The sequence below is a fragment of the Dermacentor albipictus genome, chromosome 4 (assembly GCF_038994185.2).
Source record: "Dermacentor albipictus isolate Rhodes 1998 colony chromosome 4, USDA_Dalb.pri_finalv2, whole genome shotgun sequence".
Classification (NCBI taxonomy): Eukaryota; Metazoa; Arthropoda; class Arachnida; order Ixodida; family Ixodidae; genus Dermacentor; species Dermacentor albipictus.
Genome location: NC_091824.1, coordinates 100,930,573 through 100,945,265, shown reverse-complemented (window position 1 = coordinate 100,945,265; position 14,693 = coordinate 100,930,573). Strand labels below are relative to the sequence as shown.

At 49.0% G+C, this 14,693-nt stretch overlaps 1 protein-coding gene across 2 annotated transcripts in view; it reads right to left on the bottom strand.

Moving 5' to 3' along the window:
* The window catches only part of LOC135904588 (uncharacterized), a 348,163-nt gene that overhangs the window by 126,060 nt on the left and 207,410 nt on the right, over positions 1-14,693 (bottom strand). For both annotated transcript variants that reach the window (XM_065435447.2, XM_065435448.2), the window contains exon 3: positions 10,219-10,533. In XM_065435447.2, coding sequence (XP_065291519.1) covers positions 10,219-10,533 — 315 coding nt within the window. The remainder of the gene's footprint in view (positions 1-10,218; positions 10,534-14,693) is intronic.

Below are 14,693 nucleotides of genomic sequence, written 5' to 3'. Positions count from 1 at the left end.
ACTGCTCGTGTACGTATAGTTGGGTGTAAGTTAAAGAATACCACGTGGCTAGCATTAACCCGGAGCACCCCGCTACGGCCTGCCTTATAATGATATCGTGGTTTGGGTACGTAAAATCAGAGAGTAATTTTTTTTTCTGGCGTATATATCGCATTCGAAGTAGCCTACATTCATACAGCGTGGGCAACGCGCTCCTGTGTCGGGAGCTATATCGAAAACGCGTCCCCGCAACTGGAACTAAAGCGGGCGCGACGGCGCAGGAAGGCTCTCTCTTTCGAAATCACTTCCTCCACGGATCGGGCGCGCAGGCCGCATCACTCCACGCTGTGCGTGCGCAGGCAGGCGGGCAGGCAGGGGCGTACAGAGGCAGAGAGGCGTGCGGTGCTCGGGGTATACAGGGGACCGCTGGAACGCTTTGCTACCGAGGGACCATCGTGCAGCCAAGAACGACGCCGGAGAGACGCGAGGACGCGAAGGCGGGTCAGGAAAGGGGATTCGGGATTGCGGCTGGAAGACGTAATTAAAACGGCATTCCGCAGAACGATCCAGCGAGCCGTCCGGCCTTCCCGGTCAGCTCCCGCCGCGCAGAACCCGCTGGCCTCCAAATGAGTCTCTGTCTGTCCCGGAGTAAGAAATCCGCTCATGAATGGCTTCGTCTGCTGCCGCGGCCCTGCAGATGATCGTTGCTGGGTTAGAGGAAAAGGGGAGAGGGAGGCTGTGCGGCGGCTTCTCGGAGCACCACCGTGCTTTCGGGCGAAGACACGATGAGTGAGGAAAAGGTGAGGGGGCTAAAGGGTCCGGGAAGAGTCGACCCTTAGCGCTGTGCTGCGGAAGTCGCGGAATGAATTGACCAGCCTCGTGGAACTTCGCCGGTCAGGAAGAAGGCTAGCCTGCTTGGCTTTATAGGCTGGGACTGCTCCGTTCGCTAAGCCGCGAGTTGCCGAGTTGCGGCCTTCGGCTCGGCTGCCTCATCACGGCTCTGCGAAGTGTGTGCGTGTGCACTCCACGCATGTCTGACCTGAGAAGCTGCGGCCGTCTGGTGTTTAATTTATGGGACCAGGTGCGACGAGCGAGAGCCGTATTGGCGGTCACTCTGCAAACAAGCCGCGTACGGCAAAGTTAGCAGTCTCGCTGAGGTAAGCATTCCAGATGATACATGTCAAATTACGGAGATGAAAGGAGTGAGGCGACCGCGTTTCTGGGGGTCGGGTATGACCAGAACGGTATTAATTCATCGGTTGATCAACTATAGAGCACAAGATTCAGTATATTTAAGCAACATGTCTTGCCAAATGGCACAGCGGCATGTTGTTCCGTAAATACCTGCGTGGTTACACTGCATAATTGCTCTTGCGTTTGCGAAGGATAGCGCACATTAATAACAACTGTTTACCGACTTTCGGGTGCTGTTGTTCTCATGGCACGAAGTAAATGATATATTCAATGCATATATTCACTATATGCATATATTCACTATATGCATTGTAGGTGCACAGTGCTCCCTGCCCTAACTCAATTTTACTTTATAAGCCTTATCACACTTATGGGCAGCAGTTTGTTTATATATCATTCAGCTTTGTTTTCTTTTTACGAGCCTAACGACGTTAGCGTCCACTTGTCTTTCCAGTGCTTTATTATAAGCCTTTCTTTAAATCGGATAGCTTTCTTTGCCTCTTTCGACCGTTTTTAGGGTTTGCAACGGTCGGTGGGTTGTACTCGGCAGTGGTCGATGATCTGTGGTCGGACTTGCGATAGAAGGCACTGAGAGAAAAGGCCTGTGCCCTCGCGCAACAGAGTTGCGGGAAGTAGCGGGAAGAACGGGAAAGTGAAAAGGATGGAGGGTGGCAGGAGGGGGGGGGGGGGCTGCTACATGCTGGTTTGTTTATTTCGTTCGGGCTATTCGCTTACAGTGACAATCATTGTAGACGGTTTCTGAAAATTGTTTTAATTACGTTAGAGCGCCATACCTGCCACGATTTATATAGCTTTGATTTATTCGACACTTACGTGCATTATGCTCGTAGCTACGTATATCCGTGTGTTACACGTTATCACCGGATGCTACTTTGTTTGCACTGCTCTTCTAACCGCTGTCTTCTAACAGCTTGCTATTTTTTGGTAATTTTGGTTCAATTCATGCGCAAGAAAATTAGCCACCGGTGCTACGACAGACGACAAGTACTCCTTTCCTCATCTTTATATACACCTTTAAAGGGGCCCTGAACCACCCCTGGGGCTTGGTGAAAAAAAAAACACAGTTCTCGGATAGCATACGCTGCTGTGAACATCTCAGCCAAATTTAGCAGTCGTACGCGGCGCGTGGAACTCGCAAGCGGTGTGCGAAGTCACCCTTCTCTCAAACGCTCCTTTTTCAACGGAAGCCTGTTCCTCAATCTTTTCTGGACGCTTCAGTTCGTAATATAGCAGATTCAAATAAGCGGCTGCTATTGGTGAATAGTTGACATCAATCAAGGAGGGTGTTTTGGATTAGTGCGTTTCTTACTACTTTGACTGTGTATATTTATAGACGCTGTTTAACAAACAGGCTGAAATAAGCGCAAATCTGCATCCGAATTTCGATAAAAATTACGCGCTTCCAGAAGAAGCCAACTATCGTTTGCTCCCGCTCGGTCGCGGCCGCCCACGTGGGAATTAAGCTTGCTTAGCGGTGTCGTAGCCATCGATTCTCGCTAACTTCGACTAACGGCCAACTAGCATTGAACCACACGCACGCTTGCCAACGCGCGCTCGCTCCTGGCCGCTCCTGGTTAGACGCCTTCGCAGAGTTCGCTATTGATAGCGCTTCAAAATGCGCAAGTTGGAAGTGGCTACTGTCCGTCGGTAAAGCTGGCGGAGGCCAAAGTCGATCCGCACCGCATAACACAACCAGACGGGAGAATCTGAGCGCGAGCGAGCACTCGAGCCATGTCGTGCACAAAGCAAACGTTGCAGTTGCACGTAGCCACCCGCCGTGGTTGCTCAGTGGCTATGGTGTTGGGCTGCTGAGCAAGAGGTCGCGGGATCGGATCCCGGCCTCGGCGGCCGCATTTCGATGGGGGCGAAATGCGAAAACACCCGTGAGCTTAGATTTAGGTGCACGTTAAAGAACCCCAGGTGGTCGAAATTTCCGGACTCCTCCACTACGGCGTGCCTCATAATCAGAAAGTGGTTTTGGCACGTAAAACCCCATAAAAAAAAGTTGCACGTAGCCGCGGTCTGCTACGTAGCGGAGATACCACGGCCGCCGCAAGGTGCCGCGACGAGTCCGCTGGCTGTGCGCTCTGCGGCTCGCTGACGACAACCGCGTTTGGCGCGTCGTAGGCGCCGAAATTGGAAGTTGTGGCGTTTACTTAAACATCCAGAATCGAATTTGAGCTGCGCGCCACGGTGGCGTCCACGATAGACGGAGCGTTGTGGGCGCGCGCCGCTCCGCTGTAGCCTCCTCAGTGCAAGTCGAAGCAGCGGAAGAACCGCGAACGGTATGTTTGATTGCTAATAACTCCGCTTCTGCGGAACGCAATAAAGAACTTTGTGCATCGATGTATTTCTGAAATAGTCTAACTACAAAAAACATTTCTCGACTTCTAAAAAAAGAAACATTTCGTCGATGTCACAGAGGGGCCGGGCCATGTACGCTTACGCGTAAAAGTGGTTCATGGTCCCTTTAAGGCGAAGACAACTGCTCGATTTGTTTGTCACCTTTGTTTCTCCTTGAAAAAAGTGAGAAGAGCAAGTATTGTGTGAGTAATGTGCTACTACGCTCCTCGAAAAGAAAAAAGAAAAACGTGTACCGGCGCAAGACCAGAGGAACATAAAGAAGCGAATGGGACGACAGAGAAGAATCGTTTCGTTGAGCAAAAAGAAGTCAGAAAAAAGAAAGAACGCACGTAAATCGCCGACGCGTAGCGAAGGTCTTGGGTAGATACGCAGATGAGCATACAAACAGGCCAACAAACACGTATCTGTTGAGCCGAAGCAGCGGGAGGCAGAGCTCTCAGCGTTTGGTAAGTTGATTGCCAGAGCTCCCGGGTGGAAATGCACAGAGGGGGAGTGTTCCATCAGCCCAGAGTCGGGAGCGCGTCCACAACCGCCCTGTTTCCAGAGTTACCCTCCAACCCACCGTGCTTCGAAGCCGCCTAGCACCACGTGGCGCTCTGCCGCGTTTTCGCGCCTATAGCCAGCGAGTTGTGGCATGTACCAGCGACTGCAACGTAAAGCTCACCAGGCGGCGATCCGAGCCTCACTAAAGGGGCCCCAAGACACTCCTTTCCAGCAGTCCCTGTGTTTCAAACCTTGACAACCTTTCGACGCTTCTATTGCATCTTGTGTTCCTTCTACTGCGTCAGAAGCGATGATGACGTCAAAAGCAAGCCAGTCACTTCTATTCGACGTCGTCTTAAAGCGGCAGTAGGGCAAGTTCTCTAGTGCATTGGTGAAAGTATAAATAAAATAAACTGCCACGTCACTTGCATCAATGGCGAAACAGGGACAGGAGAAGGCCTTTCTTCAATAACTAACTTCTACTTAATAAAGGGAAAATGAGACATGTACCCAAACATAGCTAACTGCTACAAAGGAAACCCATGAGTGTTCCTCGAAAGAAAAGCCTCGTAGTTGAAGAAAAATTCGTTCGAAAAATGCGGCTTTTCTTTCGAGGAAGCCGTATGGGCTTCTCTTGTAGCAGGGTGGATGTCTCATTTTCCCTTTATTAATTACTTTTCTCAACCTCTCTAGTTTTCGCAGAACTGTTACGTCCAACTAACTTCTACTTTTCCTGCACACTCCGGTTGACAACATGACTGCCCCGATAAAATGTGATACTTTCGTGTAAACTATGACATGGTATGCTGATTCAGTGCATGAAGTCGTCCCGATTCCATGGCTGTGGTGCAAATAAAAAGCTGAATACAAATTTCTAACATAAAAGTAACAGAACAATGCAATGGTAACCATGAGAGAGAGAAAAGAATGCGCATAAATAGCAGTGAGATACGAAGTTCCATAAGAACTAGGGGAGGAAGCGTGCGTAACACCTTGTGAATCGTATATGAACAATTCAACTTGATGCAGGATGCACTCAGCAGCAGTCGAACAACTGAACCCAAGCTGCACGCAGAAAGAAAGCTTAAGATATAAAGGAGAGCGGCTTCCACGAAACCCGCTCGCAGTGAATACGTTTAAGAATAGACATCTTCAGCGCGACCATCGACGCCACTAGAGATAAATCATGTGCGTCGATGTCCTTTGGGAAAGAAAAAGTAAGCGAAAGGTGACGGCGGCCTACACAATGTAACGTTACTACGGACTGAAACAGTTACGTACTGACAAATGTACTAGTGGAGAACTAAGCCGGTTTGTCGTGGCGATGCTTCGTGTCCGAATCATTATAATAGGTAAGAAGCGTTTGAAGAAGAAAAAAATGTTCTTAGTCGCGCCAGAAATCCCTGCAGCACAATTTCTGAAGGCTTCGTTTTTCTAGCGGCTTAGACGTCCAAGTTTAGAAGACAGAAACAGGGCGTGCACGCAAAACCTTAACGTAGGAGTGGTGTCACTATACTTGGTTGCTACTGCGCAACAGGTGTGCAATCGCATTATTGTTCGGACGTCGCTAAGGTCGTATGTTACTTTTCGAATTGGCGAAGTAGGAACTGTTTTTCTGGACTCTGGGGCACTCCATAGCTCAACGATGCAACAAACCGTTTAACTCTCAATTATATGTATTTCTTTATGTGTGGCTTTAGAAATGTTGAAGGTTTTTTGCAAGCTGGGGAAATTTTATCGTTGAAGCTGCAGTTTTTCTTCATGTGGTGCAGCACACATGCTACCGTTTTTACACAACATTGAACTTTAAAGCGGTGTTCCATTACCACCTCATTGCTCCTACATAAAGCATTTACCAGAAGCAGATGTTAGTTAAAATCCGCAGAGAGATATAAAGCAAGGAGAGGAAACGCAGGGAGGTCAACCAGACGAGCATTGGGTTTGGTACCCTACACTGGGAAAGAGGAATAGAAAGAGGAAAAGAGAAATAAACAATGAGCAGGGCTGGTACAATACTAGAGGACAGCAATAAAGAACGATGCGTGGTATCGAGAAGGATCTATTGGTATATAGCAATTACAGAAAGAAACCAGTGCAGAAATGGCTTCGTGCAAGGAATAATTGGCGTCCACCCGTATGCAGTACGAAGCTGCAAAGAAACCCACGCGGGTCTCTTAGAAACAAAGCTTCGTAGTTGAAGCAAAAATCGTCTCCGAAGCTTTGTTTCTGAGAAACCTGTGTGGGTTTCCTCTGTAGCTTCCTGCTACATACGAGTAGATGTCAATTTTTGTATTCATAAACCTGCCTCCACCTTGCGGAATTCCGCAGAGCTAATTTGCTATATTCAGAAAATGCTTCTCCCGTCTGCTTCCTTGTTGTTTTTACCTGCCGCTTTCTGCGTGAGAGGATTTTCCCGGCGGATAAATGAAAATATGCTACTGATAATAACGTTGCCAACATTATTGCGGATCTTCACAGGAAAGAAATGAACACCTCGAAATTGGCCACTTAGGCTTAGAATTCGTCTTTCTTCCTTCGCTTTTCACTGAGAATACCAACCAACTGGCGCTGTAGGCGTGAACAAACGGTAGCTCCGGATACAAGTGTGAAAGGTTAAAGGGAGGAAGCGTCACCGTGCTAGTCGTTTGTTTGCCCGCTTCCCTCGCGGTGGCCCCAGAAGAGATCGGGACGGGAGCAGTCCCATCCCCGCCCTGCTGCCTGCGAGCTGGGCGCCCATTCTTCGTCGCCTCCCCCACAGACAACGTCGTCGCATCCAATGCGAGCGTCGATCTGTATGTGACAGTATGTTCTGCTCGGCAGACAAGCGAGTCGGAAGCGACAAAATCCCTGGGCAGTGCGCGCGCGTGTGTCAAGGCGGCACAAAGGCGCACTCACAGAGGGGAAGTCGGCTTCACAACACGGCGACCATTGCAGCGGGAAAGCAGCCGTAGCGGGAAGGCTCTTTCTCTTCCTAAACGGTCTGCGAATGCTTACGCTGAACGCATCCCCCGGGCTGACTAAATCTTTCGAAGCGAAAAGAGAGAGAGCAGCAGTGGTCTCTTTGTAGGCTCCCAACTAGCGCACACGCCCCTTTTTTCTCTGCCTTTTCTTCGTTTTCTGCTTTCTTTCTTTTTTTTTGAGTTAGAATCGGAAGAACACTGAAACGCAGTTCAGGATGCCTCTTTTAGCGCTTCCGCTATAACGCGTGTACTTACATGTACTGTGTTTGTATATACTGCACAGTGTTCAAGACTGATTTCCGCATAGCCTTTGATTAGAGTTGGCGACAGCTTGGTGAAGGAGTTCAAGGGGCGGTGGCAGACTCAAAGGCAGTAGCGAGGGCCGCCAGTTTACGGCATTCGTCATTGGCACTACGCTCGTGCTTGGATCACTGTATTCGCAAACACGCATTACACAAAAGGTAAAAAAATTAGTTTTGTCTAGCGCCTATTTATTGTGAAGGACGACAGGTTACTCTGCGCAAGGTCTGCATGCCGCTTTAGCTTTGCAGTCAGTAGTACTTTCTCTGTTTTCTGCATTATTTCGACCAGTGGTAGCAGGAGGCACATGCAAATCTGGTCAAAAAAAAAAAAAAAACTGCCCCCAAGTGACCTCTGAATCAGAGTAGGTGAATATAAAAGCTTTGCACTTGGTGCCTGTTCTCAGAAAAACCTGGTTCACCAACTCTTGCTGAGCCATTTAGTTATGAGTGTTCATGGCTGAAATAAACGTGTCAAAATGATAAGAAAACTTGTGTTACCGATATGAGCAAAAATTTGGCTGCACTCAAAGAAAAATAGAGGAAGCATGGTGGTTGCAATGTGGTGGTGTTTGAAGGATTACAAGACCTTCACGCCGTCTATGCTACGTGCTTGGACGCTTCATCAAGCCCAGTCGTCGTCAAAAGTACACGAACCACCGACTCCGATCTCCACAGTATCAGTGCTCATTGTAATGCTACACTGCGTACCTACATCGGGGCAATGGGCGCTGCCTCCCGCCCTTGTTTTTCTGAAGTGGTTGCCCTTGAGGACAACCTGCAAAGCTCCAAAACTGAGGAGTCCGCGGGCACAGAGCACCACGACGAATACACTGGCAGCCTTTAGAGCTCCACAGAACCGCTTATCGGTTTTATGCAGCTTGAACTTCTCTTTCTTCTCTTTCGACAAAAAACTTCTCCTTGGACTTCTGCTTTGACGAAAAAGCAAAGTGACGTGGTTGACGTCAGCTCCGGTCCTGCCTCGTTCCTGCCGACGATGGGACGCGCAAAGGTATTTAAGGAAGAACCAGCCCATTGGTAAGAGAGAGTCGCCACCAGCCGCCCCGTCGGTCTGGTGCGCTCTTAGGCACCGCTACCTGCACGCTAGTGCCTGCTATATGCACAGGTTGTATCAAGCTTTTCGTCTCCTTTTCGTCTGCTCCAAGAGTCGGCCTCTCACCTTCGATCCCGTGTCGCAATAACAAATCGCCACGTGTTCGACTAGTACAGGCGAAGGCAGCGTTGTGCAGTTTTACAAGCTATGGTCACAAACTGCACCAAAATTCAACTTTTTTCTGCGCTCACAGAATTCGTACACTTCTGACGCCGACTGTCGTTGGCTTCTGAGATGGCCGTTGTGTCCTCTCGATTGGCTGTCGCTCGTTCATTGCCCCTTGGGTACCCGATGTCCCTCGGGACGGTCCGAGCCTTTATTCCTATAGGCTAGCGCTTGTACTACGGTAACCTAGTATAGCAGCTTTTCATCCTCCTCACGGCCGGGGTTGGGCGCTGCAGTGGACCTGACTGCGCCACGGTTGCGGCCCTTATTTCGGGATTATGCCCCGCGTGGGCCTCCAGCGCTACGAAAGCAGTGATTGAGAAAAAAAATAAATGTGGACAAAAAACATAACTTTAGGCTGTGTGTTGTACAGACGCACATCGACGCATGTATTCTCAAAGCGACAGTCGCTGCTGTTCTGTGATTGACGTTCACGATGACGCGAGCTTTGTGCCTAGCTTCTCACGCATGTGCCACATACGGAGGAGGATTTTCGCTTTACTAATAAGCATGGGGGGGGGGGGGGAGGTCACGTGGCGTGTTGCTCGTTTTGTAAGTAAGGGGATGGAAACGGGACTCCTTTCTGCTGCTTTAGCAGAGCACCGTTCTTGAATGCATTACCTAATTTGGACATCGATGTGTGGGCTTGCGTTAAACAACAGAGGCACTGGATGGTCAGAAGACCGTGAACTGCAGAGAAATAATTGGCGTATGACATAATGGCACTAACTCAGGTACGATTCATTTGCTTGGGGGTTTGCGAACGCATGCGCGTTCAAACAGAAGAAAACTGGCCAGTGGAAACGTTGGCATGCATTAAAATATTTCGTGTCGCTTCTCTTTGTCCTATAAAAGTGCTGCATACGGTCAACTCCTTTACATCCTACCTGACTTGTTTTTGTGTTCTTACTTTCTTATGAACCACACGTAACATGCGCTTTTTAGTCTTCGCTGTAGATTAAGCGACTAGTGCTCAGCTTCTTCAGAGACGTTCGCTGTTACGTTCAGACGTAGCCTCCGTGAATCTGTGGTACAACCTGTGCTGTTGCATTTACAGCATATGACTTCCGACGTAACACACCAATTCTTCTATACAATATCAAACTGCGGTTACTTCGAGGCCTTAATACTATTTCATCAATTCAGTACAATCGCAGCAACAAGTACCGTGTATTACTGTTGGCGCGCCCTTGTAGAGGAAAATAGAGAGAAACAAGGAAAGCTAGGGAGGTCAACCAGATGCCCTTCAGGTTTGCTACCCTGCGCTGAGGAAGAGGATAAAGGGGCGAACAGTGAGAAAGAAGGGAAGAGAGAGGATACTAGTTGCGCGCAGACTTGAAGATGCGCACAAGGTCGACATACGGTCGCAGATATTTGTCGACTTCAGGTGCCGCACAGCGCCCTCGTCGGGTTCTGCGCTGGTGATACGAACGACCATTTTCCAATAATTCTGGCTTCTGAAAACGGTCTCGAGTACAGTTGGTTGAGTGCATGCGCTCGTAAGTGCTCACCACAGTCTTGATAAACGAAACCAGCGCCCTTTCAAGTCGCCATCTCCTCAGTCCACGTCACTCTACCGCGTTAAATACAGAAAACAAATAAAAGGACGGAACAGCACAAGGCAGGACTTGTCGCTCACCGGGGACGTATACGAGCCTCTGGAAGCGGTGGTACTTGATCTCCTTGAAGGAGTAGCTGCACAGGAACACCGTCTCTTCGTCCTGCGGCAGGCTGGCGTCCAGCACCTCGCTCGTCATGGCGGCGCGGTACAGGCCGTCCCTGCGCTCGGTCGTTAGCTGCACGTTGACCAGCTCCGCCTTGTCGTCGTCCGAGTCCGGTAGGAGCCGGTACATCTTCAGGTGCGGCATCGGGAACGCGCCGTCGACCTCGCAGAGGAGCGTGGCACGTTCCGAGCTCGACTTGGTGTAGTTGAAGTGGAACGTCGATGGCGGCGCTGCGATATAAGTGCACGCAAGATGAGCAAGAGACGCTTGAAGTATTGGTTGAAAGCAAGCAGGGAAGAGAGAGAGAGAGAGAGAGAAAAACCGGGTTCCTTACGGGCGCATGTAATTTTGCAAGGTAAAGTTGGTGTAGGCAAGGTGCTAGTCTGCGACATAAAGCCTGATGTAACGGAACCAGGCTACCTAACTGCTCTTATCCTTTTCAACGGCCATGTTAGATATCATCGTTATCAACAACCATAGGCGGAGAGTTTTGATATATTTTTGGGGTGGGGGAAGGGGGAGGAGTTGGGGCTCGACCAGCTTTCCAAACCCCATATTTACAGGGTGTCCCACATAACTTGAGCAATACATTAAATATACGCACATGCCACGTAGCTGGACAGAACCAAGGTAATGTCGTTCGCCGTCGCTTGGAGATCCTCAGGTGATTTTTTTTTCGCTCCGCCTAATTTGATAATTGGCCTAATTTGTAAGCACCGAGGAAGGCCATACTTCTCTACATTATAGCTACCGCGGCGTCCCCCAGGGCGGTGTACTTAGCCCTGTGTTATTCAATCTAACACTAATTGCTCTCCTTGAGGACGTGCCAACCACAGTCAGGCTATCAATGTACGCGGATGACATCTGCATATGGACATCTGCAGTAACACGCCTACAGCTGCGAGCGAGAATTCAGAAAGCCGCGACACAAACTGCCATCTACCTCCGTAATCGAGGCCTGGAAATTTCCTCCGAGAAATGCGCACTAGTGCCATTTACGCGCAAACCCATGGCAAACTACAGTGTAACGATAAATGGCCAAATAATACGACGGGTCCGATCGTACAAGTTTCTAGGTGTCATAATCGACAGGGACTTGTCATGGAGCCCACACATATCTTGCGTGAAAAAACGGTTGACAGGCATCTGCCACCTGTTCAAGTTTTTCGCTGGCAAGACCTGGGGAATGTCGCCTAGTGCCATGTTACAACTGTACAGGGTGCTTTTTCTGGGATTTCTGGGATACAGCTTGCCAGCAATAAACAGCACAGGCAAAACGAATCTACGCACAATACAAAGTCTTCAGGGTCAAGTGCTCCGGATCTGTCTAGGCCTGCCTCAGAGTGCTTCCGCAGTGGCTACGATAGCAATCGCTAGAGACCACCTTGTCAAGACCCACATTGAAATTGAAGTACTCAGGACCCATATAAGGCATCTAGCCTGGACTCCTCGTCACCATTTAGCCTCTCTACCAGCGGACAGGCCACACACATCTTTCAGCCAAACGATAACTGCATATGATGAATCATTGCCAGCTTGTTTCACTCCAGCTGCGAGACCTTCGATCCCTCCATGGTGCCTCGCTCAGCCAAAAATCAACCTCGCAATACCTGGTATCTCGAAAAAAGCTGATCTGTCATCACCAGCCCTTAGACAGCTCACGCTACTACATTTGTACGAGAACTACTTTGACTCTACGCATATTTACACTGATGGATCTGTCCTTCCAAGCAGCTCCACGGCGGCAATCTTCATACCAGCGAAAGCTACAACAATCAAATTTAAGACGACCCACGCGACAACATCGACGGCAGCAGAGCTCGCAGCGCTCTTTACTGCTCTTTATCACATTGGTGATGAACCGCCACACAAATGGACAATATTCTGCGATTCGAAGGCGGCACTGCAGTCTCTACTGTCACCTTTACGACGCGGACCGCACGAACAACTAATATTCCATATTACAGAGACATTACACCATATAAGTGATGCAGGCCACGAAATAACCTTTCAGTGGCTTCCAAGTCACTGCGGGATTGTCGGCAATGAACGGGCGGATCACGCTGCCCGCTCAGCCCATACTGAGGAGCGCCACGTCCCAATTCCTCTTTCTAGAACTGACGCGGCACGGAAGCTCCGCCTACTTGCTCGGCAGTGCACCGCGTCGCAATGGAATGAGCCACATTTAAGAAATCCGCGACTGTACTCACTTGACCCAACATTAAGTCTTCGAGCGCCATCACAGCTTCGCCGTAGAGACGCCACGCTTTTATATCGACTTTGGTTGGGCGTTGCCTTTACTAAAGCCTATGCCTTCCGCATAGGGATGACCGACACCCCAACCTGTGACCACTGCGGCCATGAAGAATCAATTGGCCATATTTTGTGCACCTGCCCGCAGTACAGTCCACAGAGGGCATGCCTCAGCCAGGAACTTGACCAATTGGACGACCAACCGCTATCAGAAAAAAGAATCCTGCAACATCGAAAGGACCTGCCGTCACAGAAGAAGGCCATGCAAGCGCTTTTGCGCTTCTTGCGATCTACCGGCCTGTGTGAACGACTTTAACTGGAACGCCTTTTGTGTGTGTGTCTCCATGTGTGCGCGTTCGGGTTTTTTTTGTTTTTTTTGCGTTTTCCTCTCTGTCATCTTTTTAACCCCTATCCCCCATCTCCAGTGTAGGGTAGCAAACCGGAGACTCATATCTGGTTAACCTCCCTGCCTTTCCTCTTGATTCTCTCTCTCTCTAGCCTGGATTAATTCATCAATTGCTTAAATATTATAAATAGATGAAAAGCGTCAATGAGAAACTTCTAGAGCGACCTGAAAAGTTCCCGATAACGTTTTCTGTTCCTCAATACGTGCTACATAAAAGTGTTTTTCCGAGCGTGAAAGAAGCCCGCGAACACACGCAAAGTTCTTCGAGCAGCCAGTCGCGCGGCAATATTGCGCGTATTTGCGGGCTTCTCTCACGCTCGGAGAAACACTTTTACGTAGCACGTATTGAGCAACAGAAAGGTGTATAGGGAATTTTTCGTGTTGCTCTACAATTTTCTCATCGACAGTTTTCATCTAACTAAAATATTTGATAGGTTAGTTATCTACATAAGATATTTTTTTCAATTGTTCGTTATCGCTTATAAAGCTACCAATCATCTACATTTACACCATTATAATGACTAAATGTCGCAACTTCGCACATTGCGCGTTTTCGTGCAGATACAAGGCATTATACATTTCGCGTGACTGACAGATATTGCGGCTGTACTCGGCAAAGAATGCTTACGCATTATTATTCGCTGGGAATGCCTATTAACTAGCGAGCGTATGTTGGTGCTTCCATGTTTCCAATGTGAAGCTATATACGTGCTAGCGTACCGAGCGCGGTTTGCTAGCAGCAGACGCTGCTCAGCAGACCCCGCGCGTTGCGTGTCCATCTGGCGTGGGAGGGAGTCTAATAGTCGCTTACATATCAAGCGGGTCTAGTTATTCTGGCCACCAATAGATTGCGCTACAAGCGGACATGCTTTCCCTTGCTACTTGTTGCTGGCGCTCTGAGCAGCATCCGCGGAGAACAGGCCACGCGCTCGCGTGTTCCCTTTCAAAAACGACCACCCTGTACAAGACAAACGCGCCAGCTCAGATCACGTGGTTGAGACCACGGTTGTAATCCCAGAGCATGTCATTTCCACGGCGGAAGATAATGGTTCAGACATAGACGTGTTGGCCGACTCTTATTGTCTATTGCACAGCTGGTAGCAATTATCGGACAGAGAATACAACATCTACACGGTCAGTAAAGCAGGCGTACTCAAACATTGTTTGCTTAATATAAAGTGTCTTCGGGCGAGCTGACTCCTCCAGCCACTACCGCGCGCCCCAGTTGTCACATGACTGAATGCCCCGTATCATTGTTCTGAAATCGTCGCAATAATTGTGCACGTGCTGCGCCATGCAGGCTGCGTTGCAAAGCACAAAATTGTGATTTACTTATCTGGTCATGTCGCAAATTATCACCACCTTCGGCAGCGGTATTTTGCACAATATTTGATTGTCATGTAATTGTCAACGTTTGACTGTCATACGCAGATGCAGATACGACGTAAGATGCCGTAATTAACTTTAAAAGTATATCGACAAACATTTTCACAGAGCATACAGATAGTCGATGTCCTGATAATGCAGTCGGTTGAGCGCCGGCTAGGGGTCACTAGGGCCCACGTTCAACTTTGTATGGTGAACCATTCGGTGCAACAATTGGCACTCTTTGTTGGTACGATAGCTTTACGAATTTGACGAACGCATAACGCCTCAAGAATACAGATTCTCACTTACAAAACAAACGAATAAGTGGAAGTGAATAAGTGGGCCTCCTCCCAAAACTTCTGT